Source organism: Scleropages formosus, chromosome 21 (genome assembly GCF_900964775.1).
Source record: "Scleropages formosus chromosome 21, fSclFor1.1, whole genome shotgun sequence".
NCBI lineage: Eukaryota > Metazoa > Chordata > Actinopteri > Osteoglossiformes > Osteoglossidae > Scleropages > Scleropages formosus.
The window spans coordinates 23,681,219-23,702,069 of record NC_041826.1 but is presented as its reverse complement, the minus strand read 5'-3'; the positions used below and the strand labels follow the sequence as shown (position 1 = coordinate 23,702,069).

Below are 20,851 nucleotides of genomic sequence, written 5' to 3'. Positions count from 1 at the left end.
CAGGGCAGAGAAACGAGCGGAGGAGATACACGCAAACGCTTTAGCAAGTCAAACACAACTCGTGCAGTAGCAGCGTTCTGCATCAGCTGCAGAGGTTTGTTGGCAGTAGCAGGAAGGCCACACAGGAGAGAGACGCAGTATCCAGATGGGGTGTCACCATGGCCTGGAGAAGTAGTTCAGCAGAGTCAGTTGTGAGGTAAGGTTGGATCTTGCGGATGTTATGCAAGATGTTTCTGCAGATCCGGGTTGTGGCTTCGATGCGCTGAGAGAAAGACAGACTTGAGTCGATCATCAGTCCCAGACTCTTAACCAAGAGGTAGGCAAAATGAGTGAGTTGTCCAGTTTGAGTACAGAATGGCACAGAAGAGTACAGTGTGGTACACTGGAGTACAGTACCGAAGTATAGAGTACATTGCACTAGGGTACAGTAGAGTACAGTATAGAGCACAGGTGCTACTGCTTTGCATGAGTTGTACATGACAGTGATCATTTCTACACCTTTTTTGCACTTTTGGGCTTGTATTACTTAAAGAGTTTTGTGTGTTTGCCTATGCCTGCACTATTAGTTTTATTTTTCAACTGCATTGATGTTTTTTGTATTTTATGCATTTTTTAAAAACACATTCTTGTACTACAGCACTTGTTTCTTCCTTTGCCCCCCCCGCCGACATGTGTTTTGCTTGAATGTCAATACGAGTTTTTTGACACTGATCTGCATACACGTGGAGGGTTTTAAACGTGTAATGATTTTATAAACGGCTAAATGTCAATGGGGGATTTTACCTGAAATTCACCGCAGTGGGTTTTGTCTTAAATTTTTTTTAAATTAAAAGAAATTGACAGTTTAATTGTCATTTTTAACTGATATGATTTGTACAGCTTGAACTGTTTTACACTGAAGATTTGCTGTTTTTGTTTTCTGGAAACAAAAACAGCAATTCTTCTAGCCACTTCTTGGTTAACTGGTTGTTTTATACTTCTCATAAAGACTAATTTACATTGAATTACCAGCCGTTAGACCACCAGAGATAGGGTGTGAACAGGTCAGCATGACGTGGACATTTCTAGAAAGACCAGTAATGTGAAGACGTGGATAAACACAAAACCCCAGATGACTATGTGGAACCTGGAGTCAGAAAGAAGCGGTAAGGCCTGTTTATTTGGATGGCCTTGTGCTCGGTGTGGTATAGAAACACTGTATAATAGAGTACAGTAAAGTGGATGGCAATGGGTCTGCAGAGTAAGGACATCACAGTGACACTCACACAACCACATAGGTTTACAAATATTTTATTGGGGACATTGGGATGATGGGCTCAAAAGAATCATGAAATGCCCCAGTTTGGAATTTACATTTACATTTATTCATTTAACGGACGCTTTTCTCCAAAGCGACGAACATCTCAGCGAAAAAACAAATTTGTGTATTACATTAGGAGAAAGAGATATAGCTGCAGACTTGTGATTCTTAAGGAAACCTAGTTTGTTACTTTCCACTTGATGCACCGATGTTCATCGCTCCAGTAGGTGCATAAAATGCAGGATAGACGAATCCTGATCATCTTCCTACAATTTTTTTTTAAAATAAGGTACACAAACATTTACATACAATACAGGAGTAGCTGCTGTGTAAAGGCTTATTTGGGGATGATCATGAAGTTACGGTGCATGAACATTTACATCATACATGAGTTGGAGAGATCTTGGGCGACGTGAATCCGGAAGAGGTGAGTTTTCAGACCCTTCCTGAATCTAGACAGAGTTTCAGCAGTTCTGAGTGAGAGGGGGAGGTCATTCCACCACAACGGAGTCAGAACCGAGAACCTCCATGCTTTATCTTTTGTGCACGGGACCACCAAGCGAGCAGAAGTAGATGAGCAAAGGGGTCTGGTTGGGGTGTAACGGTTGATCAAGTACTGTAAATAGCTGGGAGCAGTTCTATTGATGCATTTGTAGACAATTACCAGGGTATTGAATTTTATCCAGGGAGCTATAGGAAACCAGTGCATAGAAACGAGTAGAGGAGGTACATGGGAATGATTTGGCAAATCAAACACAACCTGTGCAGCAGCAGCATTCTGTATCAGCTGCAGAGGTTTGATGGTCGAATTTAAACTCGTCACCTCTGAGTTAGTTATAAGTAATTCTTCTCTACGAACTTAAACTTTAAAATTGACACTCAACAGTTTTTATATGTGTTCATCCAGAGTTGAGTAATACAACTAGTTGTCCGTAATAAGTGCATTGTGTTCATTGCAGACTGATGTTCTACATGTTGATGGACACATGGGTTCATGAAACAGTTTTAAATTAATTAATACTGCAGGAGTCCGCATGTTAGCAGACAGCGCTGCAACTGACACCAAATGAAAAAATTATTACAATAATATTGCTAAAAAAAATGACATCCACCATAACGAAGACTGTTAACACCGGCAGCGTCAAAGTAAACATTGAACCGTACCCTACTGTTGTTCCTATAGTGAGTCTGGTCATTACTCCTTGTGGAAGGATCTGTTTCTCACGGTCTCTCAGTAATAATAACAGAACTGTTTGTTCGTTGTTTCACAATGAAGTTGCCACCTCACCTTATGTCATTGCTTATTGGAACACCTTTGTTAACAATGTCCCGCGGGAGAAAGGTTGGCTGCTGACTAACAAATACTTCTTAACAAACGAGGGTAAAGAAGTCTCTTTCAAAATTATACACAAACTCTACCCTGTAAAGCATTTTCTTAGGATTCAAGGATGGGATAGATGCAAACTGTTCTTTTTGTAACCTGCACCCAGAGATGGTGCCTCACCTCTTTTGGCATTGTTTTTATGCAAAAAGTTATGGAGAGATGTCTAAATTTATTATTGATTAACCGTGTAAGGATCTTGCATTGCACTATGAATATGTACTGTTTGGATTCTTTAATTATGATAGAAGTACAGAGAAACAGGCATATATCATTGATTTATTAATTGTTTTAGCCAAGTATATAGACAGGTCCAAATTTGCTAATAAAAAAACCTATATTTTCTGTTTTTCTTAAATAATTTATGCAGTACATAAACACTGTTAAGGAGTGTAATAATAAGAAGGCCATTAAGACTACATTATTACTTTTAAGGTGTTGATAGAGTCTCTGGTTATTGGAATGTTTTGTAATTTTGTGTATTTATTCTGTATTACTTAGTTATTTTGTTTATTTCCACTGGCTAAATTGGATCGTTCTGGCTTAATGTTGGTGTTTTGTGAGTTTGAATTGTTTAATAATTTAAAAAAAAAGAAAAAAAAAATCGAACCGCTGCGTTCCCACTTCCGCCGGAACAGGAAGTTACTCCTTTGCAGCCACGTGACGATGGTCTGTGTTTACGCCCGTAAAGAGATTCTGAAGTTTTTTGTTTTTCTTTTTATTTGATGTCGTTTTTAAAGTGGCTCCAATATGTCAGTTCGAAATGCACCTTTTTAATACTCGGAGAAAGCACAAGGGATATAGTAGAAATGAAAGCAAGTCCATATTTACAGTGTATTAATGTAGCAATACGTAAATTGCGCTCTGATTTCCCATCTTTCAACCATGGCATGTGTCCACTTTTCTCTTTGCCTTATATTTATTTGGCCAATGTGTTCTCTACTTGCAGCTCAGAGCAAAATGCATTAAATACATCATTTGTGTTAAATATACTATAATTATATACAACATGTATACATAATGTATTATTTTATAGTCGTATATTTGATATAGTATGTGGCCGAGTATCATATCCTCTTATTTCATTTATTTATTTATTTTTTTAAATTAATCGCTCTGGCGTTTTCTCCTACGCGACTCCGCACGGCCACAGAGTGACAGTTCGCACGAGCGTTCACGAATGTGCGTGAGCGCGCTTTCAGTAGCGGGCGCGAGCCTGTTGGCGTTGTGTCCCCGCTCGGCCAGCTGTGTCGCACACGAGTGTATGTGTGTGTATGTGTGTGTGTTCCTTGGCCAGCGGAGCGGCCCGAGCCGTAGCGCAGCGCCCTCCACTCCGTGTGACTCCACTTCCTGCGAGCGCGAGTGCGCGCACAGCTGCGATGGAGCGCAGGAGTGACCTCCGCGTGGCCGCGCTTCTCTCTCTCTGTCCGCTATAGACGAGCTCAGAGCGATCGGCTGCCGCCAAGCAGGTGAGTCCCGGCGCCCGATGGGCCTGAGTAGTGAGGCGCTCCGGGCCGCTCCTACTAGTGACGCGCTGCCCGCCGTGGCCGCCGTGGCGTGTGCGCGCTCCTCCTCGCTGTGGGCACGTTCTGTTGGGTACGGTACGGAGCGCGGCTATTAGCGGTACGGTACGAGGAGAATGAATGAAGGCTTCGCTGTGCCTGAGGCGCCTGGCGGGAACCGAGTTCGGGTCCTCATTGCGCGACAACTGCGCGCTCCGTTCACCTCACGTTACAGCGGATCGTCACTCTGTGTGAAGCAGCAACACGAGTAGCTGTGTTTTGCTTTAGAGGAAAGGCCCTGCTAAATACCTGTGTGTGTGTGTGTGAGTGAGAGAGAGAGAAGGTGCCCTGCGGTGGACTGATGCGCTGTCCAGCGTGTGTCCCGCCCCGCTGCGCGCTCCGCACTTCCGCTACAGGCTCCGCACCGCTTGGACCCTGCGTTGCACAGTGATTTCTTGTGTTTGAATTGCTGTTGCTATTGTTATAATTGTGGATGGCAGCGGTGCCGTGAGAACTGTCCCTGGAGCAGTCACTCCTTCTCTTTGCCCTGCTCCTTCCGGGGGGGTGAAATTATGGTAAATGACCAGTGTGTGTGTGTGTGCGTGCGCGCGCGCGCGCTTGGCCCTGATCTGTGGGCCTCTGAAGATTCTGGAAACGAGTCTCACTCAGAAGTTCAGTGACTTCACGGCAGGTGGACAGAAGTAAAACCGGACCTTTGCTTTGACTTGGCTGCCGGAAGAGTAAAAGGTGAAGTCGCTCCACGTCGCTCATCGCCGTTCTCCTTCAGTGCATCGCGTCCCTGTGCCGAGGGACGAGCGATGGTTTGGGCCCCTTCTCGTCACGTTTGTGGAAAATGGAACATAACGATATTCCAATTATTACATGTCCATTAATTGTCAAAAGACTTTGAATGAGGATTATTATGGAAACATGTAATAGGAATATCCAGCGCGAAACGGGAATATAGCAGGAAGGTGGAATCAAAGTTTAACTGCGCTCAAGATGCAAGTAGGCTGTGCTAGGGAATCCAAACATTAACGGATTATAAAGCACAAAGGCTGTCATTGACAGGTGCCGCTCCGTCTCTCCCTGACAACTGAATGCGTTTTATGGCCACTTCGAGTTCGAGAACAAAGACCCCCCGCTGCCCATCCCCACAGTACATGATAACGGCAGTCTCACCGTCTCTGTGGCACAGGTGAGAAAAACTTTTAGCCAAGTCAACATCTGCAAAGCTGCTGGTCCGGATGGAATTTCAGGGCGAGTTTTAAAAACGTGCAGTGAGCAACTGGCTACTGTCTTCACGGACATATTTAACACCTCCTTCAAAAGCTCAACTGTACCCACTTGTTTCAAAAACACCACCATCATCCCCGTTCCTAAGAAGAACAAAGCGAGCTGCGTTAATGACTATTGCCCGGTGGCACTGACCCCCATTGCAATGAAATGCTTTGAGAGGCTGGTGCTGCGACACATTAAGGACACCATCCCAGAGTCTCTGGATCCACTGCAGTTTGCTTACCGCCACGATGGATCCACTGAAGACGCAATATCACACACTTCACACCATTCTGTCTCACCTGGATAATAAAAACTGCTATGCAAGGCTATTGTTTGTAGACTATAGCTCAACATTTAACACTGTCATCCCAACCAAGCTCATCCACAAACTACTAGGGCTGGGACTGAGTGCCACATTCTGCAGTTGGATCCTGGATTTCCTCACCAACAGAACCCAGCGTGTGCGGATTGGCAGAAACACCTCCTCCCCACTCATCCTCAATACTGGCACTCTACAGTGAAGCGTCCTGAGCCCAGTGCTGTACTCCTTGTTCACACATGACTGTGTGGCCGGTCACAACTCCAACACCATCATAAAGTTTGCTGAGGATACCACCGTTGTGGGTCTGATCACCAACAACGATGAGACGGCCTACAGAGAGGAGGTGAGGCTCCTGGCAGAGCGGTGCCAGGACAACAACCTGTCTCTCGATGTCAGTAAAACTAAGGAGCTGGTGATTGACTTCAGGAAACAGGAGATGGTCCATGCACCCATCTACGTAGGAGGGGACGTTGTAGAGAAGGTCAGCAGCTTCAGATTCCTAGGGGTCACCCTCACTGCCAAACTCACATGGACTGAGCACACAGCATCGACCATCAAAAAGGCCCATTGACGCCTCCACTTCCTCAGGCGTCTGAAGAAAGCCAGGATGTCCACTACAGTCCTCATCACTTTCTACAGGTGTGCTGTAGAGTCCGTCCTCACAGAGTGTATTACATCCTGGGGTGGCAGCTGCTCCGTACAGGAAGAGAAAGCCCTACAGAGGGTGGTGAAAACAGCTCAGGGAATCATCGGCACGCAGCTACCAGCGGTCGAGGACACCTACACCACAAGCTGCCTCAGAAAGACGATGCGCTTCATGAAAGATCACAGTCACCCCGCACGGGCACTTTTCTCTTCCCTGCCATCTGCAAAACGGCTCAGGTCTATTCGAACCCGGACAACTGGGTACAGGAACAGCTTTTACCCCACTGCTGTAAGAGTATACAACACTGATCAATGTACCACCTTTAGTAACTAGAGTTGGACTGCTCCACCCAAGCACATTGGTAAATTACACTGTCACTTCAAGCATTCTCATTCTCATTCTCTCATTCTGAGTTCTCTGGCTGTCAACTGGCATTATTTATTGCTGTTGCTGTTGCACTACTCACTGCCATTGTCATTATTTTGTTTGTGCAGTATTTCTGTTGCTTTTGTCCATAGTCTGTGGAGAAGCATTCTGGAAGATTTTCATGATACATGTACATGGTACTTGTACCTATGACAATTAACTTGAAACTTGAAATGTTGGTGTCATAATCCAACTCAAGATCACTGAGACTAGAGTCATTTACACTGCGACGGGGGAGAGGGAGGTTACTCGATACTGAGCTGCCTCACTCCACAAGTGTCACCCCCCTGATTTGTCCAGAATCTCTGCTGGAGCTTTAAACACCTCTGTGGTTTCTCTCCGTACCAGGGGTCGGCCTCCATGGAGCTCTGGGTGCGAGGACGCTGCTGGCTCTGTATCCACCGGGACATCCCTCGAACACTGCGCCAGCCACTGGGGTACAGATAACACAGCTGCTGGGGTAAGAGTCCTCTCTGGGGCAAGCAGTTCCCCCTCACTCCTCGAAGAAGAGATAACACACCTTTCCTGGGCAAGTGTGTTTTCACACACAGGGAGCTGAGAGGCTGGCGCTCAGGGAGTCACATCCAATATACAGAACCACAGGAAAGAGACAGAGTTGCTGTGAAGAAAATAGAATAAATGCAGTACAAATAGCACAATTATTGACAGGGATGAGTGCGAACATGTTATAAATGGGGCATCTGGTAGCGTAGTGGTTAGAGCTGCTGCCTCTGGACCCAAAGGTTGCAGGTTTGAATCCCAGCTGTAGTACCCTTGTACCAAGGTACTCACCCTAAATTACTCTGGTAAAATTAACCAGCTGTATAAATGGGAAAATAATTAAGTAGCTTAATGTTCTAAGTTGATTTAGGGAGAAGCGTCAGATAAATGAATAAATAATTAGCTTTTGTATGTTTAGATTTATTGAGGCAAATCCGCACTGCTCTGTGACACTTGGCTGAAGGTACGGGGATCCCAAAGCGCTGAGCACTGCCGTGGAGTTAAAGGAACTGGGCGTTCTGCTTGGACCCTAGAGCACGCAGAGACCCAGCCTGACAGGAAGCGAGTCAGCCGTCCGAACAGAGAGCGTAAAGAAGGTCGGCGTCTTGCGGTTGGAGAAGCGTGGGACCATTCTGCGGGAATGCTCCAGAAGGAAAGCTCTGCAGACTCTGTCCTCTTCAACATAAACAGGATCTGGTCATGAAGGTCAGAAAGGCGGGACAATACTCCCACTGCTGTTATCGGAAATGGCTGAAAATAGAGAGCAGGAAGCAAGATGGCCCTCGGACAGCAGTTCTGCTTTTGGGAAATGATTCAAAGGCCAAGATCTCCATTAGTCTGGTCTTGTACACTTCTGTTTTGGAAATGGTGTTGACTGTATAAAAGGATGCAGTTGCTACTCGAAGCTTCTGCTGACGTGACCCCAAACTTTGACTGTTGTTTCCTGCAAGAAATGGAGAGCTGAAGAAGTGACTTGGCCTCCCACCCAAGGTCTTTGTTGTGTTTAGTTGTGAACAAAGGTCCTGTTCCTTCCTGAAAGCACAGAAGGCTGTGTGTGTGTGTGTGTGTGTGTGTCAGTCAGTCACGGGGGTGCACGTTACAGCCGTGCTGTAACAGTTGGAAACCCGCAGCTGCCCGATGCTTTTCTCGGAACGGATGACAAATACTAGTGTATTACCTTTATTCTAGGCGCTTTTGTGCAGGAACCGGACTAGAAGTTGACTCAGTTTGTTTACCATTTGTTTCTTGAATTACACTTGACTGTTAATGAGGTGGACTTGGTGTCACAAGTGGAAAATATGCTTTGGTTGTCCAGCTCTTGGGTTTGGGCCAGCCTTGGACAACATGACTTTTATCCCAGACTGTAGGATTGAAACACACATAATGGTGACAGACAGGATGTGGATTTGTGGTTAAGGCAGTTGGACTGAGATTTAACACGTTACTTGTTAGTAAAACACAGCCTTAGACGTGTGATGTAAACCAGTGCCAAGTCACTGTGAAATGTATCGCCAATACAGTATATCGGTCAACCTCTAGTTCACGAGTCAAGTGCTGTGACCCTTCTTTAAGGAGGACTGTTGTACTTGTGTTACACCGTTGATGAAATTGTGACTCGATAGATTTCAACATCACAAGGTGTGCAGTTTGAAGAAAACATAGAACATTAATGGACATTTATATTACATTTATTCATTTAACTGATGCTTTTCTGCAAAGTGACTTATCATTTTTTACCCCTTTATATAGCTGGGTAATTTTACTGGAGCGATTTAGGGTAAGCACCTTGCTCAAGGGTACTATAACTGGATACTGGATTGGAACCTGTGACCTTTGGGTCCAAAGGCAGCAGCTCTCACCACTGCACTAAAAGCTGGATGAAAGAAAGCTGTGGGTTTTGTTTTTATGATGAGTTAGTACTGCTCCACTTGTTTGATTTTGGCCTTCCAACATTCCAGAAACATTAGTACAAAACGCACAGAAGTCCAGCTCTTTGTGTGTGTGTGTGTGTGTGTGTGTGTGTGTGTGTGTGTGAGAGAGAGAGAGAAGTAGTGCCGTGTGGCCTCCACCTCTTTCTGCTGTCTCACCGCAGGGAATGTGTGGGTTGCCGGAGCGTCGTGCCGGATGCCCTACATCTGTGCAGACCCCTTGTTTCGGGGCAAACGGCAGGCTCCTGGTCTTTGCGAAATTTCTGTTTGTGTGTGAAATATTTACAAGCTGGACCGTTGAGTTGTAGAGCCCCGCTATTAAATGAGGAGAGTTGTGTTTGATGTTGAGGAAAACATCTTTTTTTCACGTGTTATAAAAATGATGTCCAGCCCACAATTTCACTTATGCTTGACTAATGGTCCATGGTTAATGAGAGTGAGCCCTTCAGACACCTCTGGTGTGTCCATTTAAATCAGCATAAGGTATCTGGTTTGCTCTTATTTGCATCATAACAGACCTGTTACCGAAAGCCATCTGTGAAGCACATGTTTTCTTTGCTAATGTTATGTTTACAGTTAGTCATAATGAGGCCGTTTATCATAGTAATATGTATTTGTGGAGGCTTTGGTACTCGCGCTAGGAGCACTTCGGCTAATTCACTCTTTTGATGCAAAGCGGAGGTGTGTGAAGTGCAGGCACGTTGTATGTGAAATTCAAAAATAAAGCTGTCTGTATTTGGACGGTGAGGGCAGTTTACACACCGGTGCTTGATGAAAGGGGTGTGTGTGTGTTTTTTTTTTTTTCCTCCCCCCTTCACAAGAACGGCTGGCATGACCCTGTCCTGTTGGCCGCTTAAGTACTGCAGAAGCAGCCATGTAAAAAGCAGTACACATGCGCGCACACTCTTGTTTGAGCCGAACGTGTCAGAGATTGAGGGAAGGCATTCACTCTGTGGCTCTCCGTCTCTGCAGGTAAGCCATGATTCCCGTCACTGAGCTACGCTACTTCGCAGACACCCAGCCGGCGTACCGCATCCTGAAGCCATGGTGGGACGTGTTCACCGACTACATCTCCATCGTCATGTTGATGATCGCGGTGTTTGGGGGGACGTTGCAGGTGACTCAGGACAAGATGATCTGCCTGCCTTGCAAGTGGGTCGTCAACAAGACCTGCGACAGCTACTTGTCAAGACTCTACTTCAACGCCACGTTTTCTTCCGTCCCTCTTGCCGTGGAACCCAGGGGCATCCAGTACGACTTGGATCGGCACCAGTACAACTACGTGGACGCTGTGTGCTACGAGAACAAGTTGCACTGGTTTGCAAAGTACTTTCCGTACCTGGTGTTGCTGCACACGCTTGTCTTCCTAGCTTGCAGCAACTTCTGGTTTAAATTTCCCCGTACGAGCTCTAAGTTGGAGCACTTTGTGTCGATTCTGCTGAAGTGCTTTGACTCGCCCTGGACGACGCGGGCACTCTCGGAGACGGTGGTGGAGGAGCGCGACCCTAAACCGGTGCTGGGGAAGTTGAATGGGTCCATGGACAAAAAGGCATCGTGCGCCAGTGAGGATGTGGAGGCCAGCGTACCCATGCTCCAAAGGGCCAAGACACGCATTGAGCAAGGCATCGTGGACCACTCGGAGACCGGCGTTCTGGACAAGAAGGAAGGAGAGCAAGCAAAGGCACTCTTTGAAAAGGTCAAGAAGTTTCGCACACATGTCGAAGAGGGTGACATCGTCTACAGGCTCTACATACGACAGACCATCATAAAAGTGATTAAATTTATTCTCATCATCTGCTACACGGGCTACTACGTTAGCCACATTCAGTTCAGCGTCGACTGCAGCGTGGACATCGAAAACCTCACCGGCTACCGCATGTACCGCTGCGCGCACCCCCTGGCCACACTCTTCAAGATCTTGGCTTGCTTCTACATCAGCTTGGTGGTGGTCTACGGCCTCATCTGCATGTACACGCTCTGCTGGATGCTTCGGCGCTCTCTGAAGAAATACTCCTTTGAGTCAATTCGAGAGGAGAGCAGCTACAGTGATATTCCAGACGTGAAGAACGACTTTGCCTTCATGCTGCACATGATAGACCAGTACGACCCGCTGTACTCAAAGCGCTTTGCCGTCTTCCTCTCGGAAGTGAGCGAAAATAAGCTGCGACAGCTCAACCTCAACAACGAGTGGAGCCTGGAGAAGCTCAGGCAGAGAATCACCAGGAACTCTCAGGACAAGCTGGAGCTGCATCTTTTCATGCTTAGTGGAATCCCAGACACGGTGTTTGACCTGCTGGAGCTGGAGGTGCTGAAGCTGGAGCTCATCCCTGATGTCACCATCCCCCCAATCATTGCCCAGCTCACGAGCCTGAAGGAGATGTGGCTTTATCACACGCCTGCCAAGATCGAGGCCCCGGCTCTGGCCTTCCTGCGGGAGAACCTCAGGTCGCTGCATATAAAGTTCACGGACATCAAGGAGATTCCCCTGTGGATTTACAGCCTCAAGAACTTGACCGAGTTGCACCTCACCGGAAACCTCAGTGCAGAGAACAATCGCTACATAGTCATCGATGGACTGCGAGAGCTGAAACGTCTCAAGGTGCTGCGGCTGAAGAGCAACCTGACCAAGCTTCCCCAGGTGGTCACTGACGTGGGGGTCCACCTACAGAAGTTGTCCATCAACAACGAGGGCACCAAGCTTATGGTGCTCAACAGCCTGAAGAAGATGGTGAACCTGACGGAGCTGGAGCTGATCCGGTGCGACTTGGAGCGAATCCCACACTCCATCTTCAGCCTGCACAACCTGCAGGAGATTGACTTGAAAGACAACAACCTGAAAACGATAGAGGAGATCATCAGCTTCCAGCACCTGCACAGACTAGTGTGCCTTAAGCTCTGGTACAACCAGATCGCCTACGTCCCAATCCAGATCGGCACACTCACCAATCTGGAGCGCCTCTATCTGAACCGCAACAAGATTGAGAAGATTCCTAGTCAACTCTTCTTCTGCCGCAAGCTGCGCTTCCTCGACTTGAGTCACAACAACTTGACCTACATCCCGGCCGACATTGGATTCCTCTCAAACCTGCAGTACTTCGCTGTTACAGCCAACCGGGTGAGTCCTTGCATGTGTTAGCAAATGGATCTTCAGGGTCGCAGTCGTCACGGTTGCTCTGTACCGAAGGACTTATTGATGTTGCAGAAAGGAAGGGACGTGGATTCCACAGTGAGCAGAGCGAAAGGCCCAGCTAGCAACGGACGAGAGAAGAAAGATGAGACGAGTGGCGGAGCGAGCAGGTGTTGTGAGGGAGGCAGGGAGGAAAAAGGGACGATAGAGGACGTGAACAGGGACGTGGCAGGGAGTGTCGGATGGCCTGCTGTCGCTCAGGCTGCTGGAGGAGAGGCAGGGAGACAAACAGACTGTAGGAGAGGAGAGTGAGGAGGCACCAGGAAGTGTGAGGTCACCTATAAGTATAACAGTCACTGGAATGAAAACTGTTATTTTAAAAGCATAAACGAGAGACGTTTCACAGAGAACGCTTACTTGAGGATGCGGGCAGTGTAAGGTGTTGTCTTATGATTTACATCCAGGACCGAGGTTGTTATTGAGAGTCCAGCCTTAACGCTCAGCAGTGTGTGTAGTGTGGTGACAAGTAGCTGTCAGTGAGTGGAGTCTTACTCGTCCCTCTGAACGTGTCTTTCTGATGTTGGTGCCTAAACTTCAGTAGCTACCCTGGTTTGTGGAATAAAATACACCCCCTACATTAAATAACAGTAATGTCTGTATAGTAATAAACTGGTAAATGAACTAGTGGGATAAATATAGATGGTAAATACTGAAGTACTTCTTATTTCATGAAACAAGTACAGTTTCAAAGTAATCTAAATACCTGTACCTTTGCATGGTATAACATGTTAATTTCCTCTGGTTGCTTGAGGAGAAGATAGAACACCGGTGTCGTCGTCAGCTTTTATTTTTACGGGTTTGGTACCAAATTTAGGGAAGAAAAATGTTTGGTTTTCACAGCTTTTGGGATTTCTGAATTGCAGATGAGGGATTGTGGTCCTCTGTTTAGCTGGAGTTTCCTTTGAGGAACTTCCTGTCTTTGGGAAATCATAAAAACAAGTGCGTGCATCCTGTGGACGCTCAGGTATTGGTGTAAAAGCTGTTGCTACGGCTATAGGCGGTAATCCATCCGCTCCGCTGCCTGTTTCTCTCCTTCCCCCTTGTGACCTTTTCCTTTCTTTCCTTTCGCCCCAATTCCTCTTGTTACCATGCTTTACTACCTTTTTCTCCTCCTGTTTTGTCCTCCCACGCAACCTTGTCTAGATCGAGACGTTGCCTCCAGAGCTGTTCCTTTGCAAGAAGCTGCGCACGCTGAATTTGGGCAACAACTGCCTGCAGTCAGTCCCGTCGCGCTTCGGGGAGCTCACGGGCCTGGTGCAGCTGGAGCTGCGCGGTAACCGCCTGGAAGGGCTCCCCGTGGAGCTGGGCGAGTGCCGGCTGCTCAAGCGCAGCGGCCTCGTTGTGGAGGAGGACCTTTTCAACACGCTGCCCTCAGAAGTGAAGGAGCGCCTGTGGAGAGCGGACAAGGAGCAGGCGTGAGGGCAGCGGTCGTGGCGCCGGGGCACCTGGTCCAAAGCTTCCAGACAAAACTTCAGAGGGACGGACCCTCCACGGTCACGTTACACCACTTTGGTATTTATGTTTTCAGCTGGAAATAACGGTGGGCGAGTCCCCGACAATCCTCATGACACTGAAATGTAGTGAAATGATTCCAGAATACTGCTGTAGAAAGACATTGTATTGCTTTACAATTCTCAAAACAAACAAACAAACAAATCTGCTTTAAGCAAAGCGAAGCAAAGTGCTAGTGGAAGTGGTCTGTTCCAGGTGTGGTCCTGTACCAGGCTCAGGTACAGAGGCTGGGTATCGCGATGGTGTTCTCTGCATCAGGCTCCTTGCTCTCGTTGAGGCCGGCAGTCATTTTTCTCCCTAGTGGTTGGATTTTGGGCAAAAATTAAGTGCAGCTTGTGTAAAGCAAACTCAGTTTCAGTATTTCAAGTGGGTTGAGAGCATACAGCTAAATAAACAGTGCAAAAAATTAAATTTAATTAGCAAAATTTTTTCTGTGTAACAAAATTCCTATCCTATGGAAATGACTAAAGAAAGAAGTAATGTACAGGTGAGATACATTGGAAGGAGCGGTCAGTGAGTGGCCCTCTATCAGCAGTGACCGGTCCTCCTCCTCCTCCTCCTGCTGATGAACACAGATTGAACGCTTTTGTTCCCTTGAGTTCAGCACCATAAGGCATCTGCTCTAATTTTGTTCTTCTGTAAGCATCGTGACCTTGCGGCTGCGGGATGAGCCTGGATGTCCATTTGGTCACGACTGGTTGACCACTCCTGGAGGGGCCTTTTTTCACACTAGGTTAAAGTGCTATAAAATGAGAAGGAGAGTTCAGGTAGCGGTCAGGGTCAAGGAAGTGCAGCGGTGCTGCCTTGGTGGCGCTCTGGATCGCCACGCCGTACCGGCAGACCTTTGGTGGGCCGGGCCGTCTCCTCTCTGCGAGTCTGGAACTTCACCGCAGGGATGCGGCACCATTTGGGGTCCCGATTGGGGGACTGGGATGACCGTGGTAAAGCAGGTTTCTGGTTCGAATCCCACCTCTTGCTGTAGTCCCCTTGAGTTGGCTGTTTACCCTGAAGTCGTACTGCAAGAATACCCTGCTGGATAAAAAGCTAAGAGTTCTGCATGTCACCAGATAATGGGATCAATGTACTGTCCAGTACATCCCTATATACTATAAAATATATGTTTTTATTTATCTCCCAGAATTTAAAAAAAAAAGCAGCAAAATGGGAAACGGTTTGTTAAAAGCATCACACTTAAATATTTCAAGTAATTTCCAAATGTAAGAAAATCACTTATGAGGCGTTGGAATAAATGATGGGACCCAGACTTGACCCCCCCCCAACATTGCAACAAGCACATTGACTAAATAACGGTTAGTAGTAATTGTTTGTGGCATAAACCATGGCAGAAAAACACACCCACACCGTAACTCCTCCGTGTGGGAAATGATTGATTATTCACATTGCTCACGTTTCTTTCAAAAGCAGCTTGCAGGGTGAGGTTCGTACACTGTTAGTCACACTGATTTACCCATTTACGCAGCTGAGTAATTTCTTGTGCATCAGTTCACGGTAAGTACCTTGACCAAGAGCACTACAGCACGAGGTGGGATCTCAGAGGAGTACAGGGACACCACAGTGGAGGAGCTGGAGCTTTTGTGGTCCAACTGTCTTTTCTTCCAACCTCCATGACATCACATTATTATTATGGTTGGTTACAATGGTTCCTCGTGAAACGTCAGCAAGTTGAGCATCGTTCCTCACTAAGGGTCGTGCGGAACGTGCCCCAGAGTGACTGAGACGGGTTCTTCGCACACGTAGGCTGTTGTGTTTGTGGTGGGTGACATTAACTTTGTAAACACCTGTATGGACACCCCTGTTTGTGTGTGTGTGTGTGTGTGTGTGGCCTGGTAGCGTTCCCAAGGAGCCACTCGTTATGCAGGGGGAACGTGGGCACACCCTTGCTGGAAAAACCACCTCAAGAACACAACTGAACATGAAGACTAAATGAAAAGCTTGTCTGTGGCCCCGGTTTGTGTGCAGTGTGATTCTGAGCTGTCCCTCATGAAGAGGGACCCAGCGTTTGATGTGTAGCTTGCCAATGTGACCGCAGTGGACGACTGCCTGTGTAGCATGTATCCTAGCAACCATGAGTTCATTGGCACCCCTCAGACCTGCTGAATCCCTGTAGTTCACCTGCACCACAGGAGACATGGAGAACTTGCTGGAGTCTTGTGCTTGGTAGTTTGGTGGAAAAAGCCACATTGTTCCATTTAGAGTCGTTTCAGTTGGGTTTAGGTCCATGAATGGTGGGTAAAACCTCCATGAATCCCGAAAGAGACTGCATTTACATAAATTTACACTCAAGGAGTGACGTCACTTTCCCTCCGCAGCACTGAATGCTTCGTCCTTGCAGTGACCCTCACCGATGGGTGATTTTCAAGACCAGCTAAGAACACTTGCCTTAACGTCTTGTGTGTGTGTGTGTTCCTGTGTTCCCTGTCTATACACAGGCATAGCCAATATCGATTTACTGTGTGTACTTTTACTCATTTGCCATGTGTGCTGAAAAGGCGGCAGTCAGAACAGTGTTGTTTTTGGCGAAGAGGCAGAAATGGTTTGTGTGGAAACCCTCTGTCCTTCTGTCAGTGTAATGGCGATGCCGCCGGGTTCAGCGTATCACTGTGGTTCCGCTCGACAACGGCGGCTCTTCATCACACCACCCCATACCACCTGGGAATGTCTCTTAGCCGCGTCCCGCTGGAAAACGGCCGCCTGGTCACAGATTCTGCCAATCCTGGACACCTCTGATCAATCCGGTGGGAGTTGTGTTGCTCTCGATGTTCATGTTTTACTCAGCCGTTGAGTGTAATTGATGTAATGTAGCCTTTGTGTTGTTGTTGTTACACCTTCCCAGTGTTAAGATCTCTTCATAATTCCGTGTTGTATGAAAAGTGACTTGAACTGCACTGGTCTTCTGTACTGTTTCTCAGTATTAGCAGCGTGTGTGCGGCCAGTCATTGAAGGAAAGTGTGGACAAACCACACCCCCACCCCACCCCGGCTCAGTCTCCTCGAACCCATGGACATACACTCCTGTGCTGGGTACAGTAACCCATGAGCACAAGGAATAGTGTACAATAGAGTACAGTGTTGTGTCTGACTGCCTGTATGGAGTCCAGATGAAGTGTTTTGATCAACAAAAAATATTTTCAGAAAACTTCTTATCCTTTGATTTTTCCTTTCTTGTGGGCATTAATTACCTTAAAACACTAGCAATTTTACTCCAGTATTTGTGTAGTTTATCGTCTTGTTTGTGTTAACAGTGGGCAGTCTGCTTCCCTTGGGCTACTGCTAGATGGGAAGACTAAGAAATGCGTTTTTAACTCAAGAGTGATAGAAAACATTTTCCAGAGAGGGATCTGAAGAGTTGCTTCCTCACTGCTGTCTGCCGATAGCACATGGTGCACAAAACATTTCTCAGGAAACTGATTTCTAGCCGTCTTTCATTGCTTTTTCCACACTGCCTACATTATATTTTGTACTTGTGTTAATTTAAAAAGCTACTTTGATCTTATGTACATTTATTTGTATTTTAAGTGTTTTATATTCCTTTTGTCATTAATATTTACGTATAATGTTTACTGGGTTGGGGGCTACTGTACACATATATTCTCCAGTGTACCGAAAAAGCGACACTCATACGGTTTTCCGTGTCCGATTTTATAGGCATTTATATGTATGAACCAATCAGATTGCTGATCACTTTCCTGAATTTGTGTGTGTGGTAGAACTGCAGCGCTGAGCAAGGGGTTAACAGACCTTTGAGAGGGAAACTACACTGCAACTGGTCAGTGCATCGTGTGGGAGTCTGTGGTCCCAGTCGTACGACTAGCGTCACTCACTTATCCGTCAGGGTCACGTGACTTTTCTTTTTATTTAACATTCAGCTTATTCCTGTATGACCACCGATGACTGCTTAGCCAGTGGTCGGTTCACTATTACACTACTCCTATTCCTTTGCCAGTGCTGAAAAGAAGAAAGATTACTTATCTGCAACATAAGTATTTCATTTATACTGCAAAAACTGTTTAGGCGATAACTTTTTATTGTTTAACTGGATGTAGCTGTTTTAACATTTAATGAAGACATATGGAAATTGTTTGTGGTCTCCTTCCCTTTGTTGCATTTTTATTCCCAATGTTAAATTATAATAAACTAAAATGTAATACTATGGTGCACTTTTGTTTTATATCTACAATGTTCTTAGAAGGAAAAATTTTAGTTTAGCCTCAAATTACACATTAAGTTGATCACTTTGGGAAAGACCATTCCTGTGACTTGAATCACAAGTTTTTTTTTTTTTTCTTTTCAGTATCAGGTGCCTGGGGAAGTTGCCACTAGTGAGTGAGAGGCCAGGGCTGCTAAAGGCAGAAACATTGTGGGAGATATGAGCAGGAAGTCCACACTAAGGACCGCATCTTCAAGCCTTTAATAGGTTGTGTGGGGGAGATCGGGGTTTTAACTCTTGCCTTGTTAAACACTATTTCAGGCTAAAGGCATTTTTGCGAAATCTACATTTTGTTCTCACACTGAGTATGCATGAGCTGGTGCAGAAATTACCAGTGATTTTACCATGAAATATAACATCTTGAATGCACTTTGAATCTTAAAGCTCTGCCTACTGCACCAACTGCACATTTACACTGATTCATTTAGCACGACTGACATGTTTCTCACAGCACAGGGAATATTACACCAGTGGAATCCTCTTCTCCCTGAACTAAATGAATGGGCAATTTCTTAAAACAATCATATTAAAAAAAATATACTTTATTAGTATGTACACATCTCCAAAAGCACACAGCGCACATCCAAGGCAGTTCAGAACCACATCTCATCAGACGGCAGCAGGAGGAAACAGCAGAGGCAACTGTTGCACCCTTGACTGACAAATTTAAACTGAACCGAAAAGCCACAGAACGGTTGCGATGTATGTTTTTGTGCGTGTTTACCCCACTCCTGTGCTCTGTCCAGTTCTAGCCTGCAAAAGGATTTGCATGCAAGGTCACATCCTTGATATGAACATCATTTAGAGGTCGGAATGTCTTTTCATTGACAGGCAGCTTCTCAAGCTCATCTACTGTCTCAAAGCCATCTATTACCCTGAGAAAGCAAACACACACAAGTTGGAGTATGGTCAGTGTAATGGACTGAAAGTGCTTCTGCCCTTTATTTTTTTACTACGAAGAGCACATGCGACTTACTTCCCAAACACGGTATACTTCATGTCCAGGTGAGGCTGTTTGCCGTAGGTAATGTAGAACTGTGAAGCATTGGTGTTGGGGCCATTGTTTGCCATGGCAACAACTCCTCGAACGTTATGCTGGAGCAAAACAGAACCATGAACTGGTGCTAAATTGTAGTACCTGCTAACCAGTTTGACATTAGTGAAAAATGACTGAAAAACCAAAGTTGCCGGTGTCGATTAAACAGGTTTTAAAGGTTTTTTGATGTGAGCAGTTACAACAGGCAGTAACCACAGTACGCTTGATAAATGGGGGATGGAAATGAAACCATCTGGCATGTTTAACTGAATATATCACCCAGTTTCCTGGGGATGGTGAGAAATGAGGTAACGCTGTTTTTTGCACCCAGCTCCCGCTGTATGTAGGTTGACGAATGGGTGCAAGTGACAGCGTTACCTCATTTTCGGCAAAGCATCAAGTAAACAGAAAACAAATTACGGAGGACAAAGATCACTTGCCTTCAAATGTTCATTGAACTCGTCTTCGAACTTTCGGCCCCAGATGCTCGTTCCTCCCTTTCCGGTTCCTAAAGTGAAGAAGAAACCGCTTTCAACTCAGAGCTGAGGTGCATTACTGCTGTATTTGCCTGAATGCAACGCTCTGGTCGCGCGTTTATAACTTTCACTCATTTAGCTGACTCTTCTCCAAAGCAGCTTATACCGATCTACCCATTTAAGCAGCTGGGTAAGATATACTGTATCAAAGGAGGGTAAGGACCTCACGGGAACTAGAGCGGAAGCTGGGATTCAAACCTGCAACTTCTGAGTCTAGAGGTTGCGACTCTAACCACTACGCCACCTGCTGTCCTTTACAATACTCGAAAGTTAGTGTTCTTTTGGTACAGGAGGACATGCTGTGGACTGCCAAGGGGCGTCGCAGGCATTGTGTGTTTTGTACCTATATGATGATGTTATTATAAGGGAAAAAGGATTATGATGATGATGATGACGACGAGGAGGAGGAGCTGTACAGTGAACGTACCTGTGGGGTCCCCGGTCTGCACCATGAAGCCTTTAATGCTCCGATGGAAAACACAGTCATTGTAGAAGCCGCTCGCACACAAAGCCAGGAAATTCTGCAAGAAAGAGCGGTACTGATCACCTTCAAAGTGCCGCGCGACGCACTGGATGTTACTGTTACTTGTTGATTTTTCAAGCGCGCCGCACCTCGCACGTCTTGGGGGCGCGTTCACAGAAAAGCTCGATCTTTAAATCGCCCAGGTCCGTGTGCAGAGTCACCGCCTGCAAAAAAAAAAACACAGTTTTCCTTCAGCGGACGGAAACCGAACAAGACAAGGTAATTTAAAAACAAACAAAGAAAAGAAAGAGAGAACAACTGCTGGAACCGGTCACTGCCATCGTGATCGTCGACGCGCGGCAGCTAGCAGAGCTAGCAGGTGAACTGCGGCGAACAAGCGGCGCTGTTTCACCAACGTCCTACCAATACACATGATGATAAACCTGCGGAAACACTGACAAGGATGCTGGAAAATTTTAATTTGTGTCCAACCAGAGCTCTGGCCAAATAAATGATCGTACCATAGCGTAGCAGCAGCGTCTCGGACGGCGTTGTCGCTTCCAGGTTTCCGTAGTTTCCGCCTGCGCAGTTGCGACTGTGGGG

At 46.3% G+C, this 20,851-nt stretch overlaps 2 protein-coding genes across 5 annotated transcripts; one reads left to right on the top strand and one right to left on the bottom strand.

Moving 5' to 3' along the window:
* Window positions 1-3,848: 3,848 nt before the first annotated feature.
* Window positions 3,849-18,116, top strand: lrrc8ab (leucine rich repeat containing 8 VRAC subunit Ab). Of its 4 annotated transcripts, none has more exons than XM_029247386.1 (4): window positions 3,849-4,150; window positions 7,207-7,318; window positions 10,260-12,402; window positions 12,490-13,700. In XM_029247386.1, exons 3-4 carry the CDS (start codon window positions 10,267-10,269, stop codon window positions 12,724-12,726), a joined length of 2,373 nt encoding a protein of 790 aa, XP_029103219.1. In that variant the 5' UTR covers window positions 3,849-4,150; window positions 7,207-7,318; window positions 10,260-10,266; the 3' UTR covers window positions 12,727-13,700. The 4 variants fall into 4 exon arrangements, with proteins under 4 accessions (XP_029103219.1, XP_029103218.1, XP_018584273.1 ...); XM_029247385.1 differs by having other exon boundaries at window positions 3,850-4,150; window positions 13,618-18,116; XM_018728757.2 differs by lacking the exons at window positions 3,849-4,150; window positions 7,207-7,318 and adding an exon at window positions 7,905-8,064 and having other exon boundaries at window positions 13,618-18,116.
* A 159-nt stretch (window positions 18,117-18,275) lies between these two features.
* On the bottom strand, window positions 18,276-20,848 carry ppil3 (peptidylprolyl isomerase (cyclophilin)-like 3). Its single transcript, XM_018728649.2, has 6 exons — window positions 20,770-20,848; window positions 20,398-20,472; window positions 20,213-20,306; window positions 19,690-19,757; window positions 19,190-19,308; window positions 18,276-19,088 (listed from the first exon to the last, which is right to left on the bottom strand). The coding sequence occupies exons 1-6, from the start codon at window positions 20,770-20,772 to the stop codon at window positions 18,962-18,964; spliced, it is 486 nt and encodes a 161-aa protein (XP_018584165.1). The 5' UTR covers window positions 20,773-20,848; the 3' UTR covers window positions 18,276-18,961.
* Window positions 20,849-20,851: the final 3 nt, after the last annotated feature.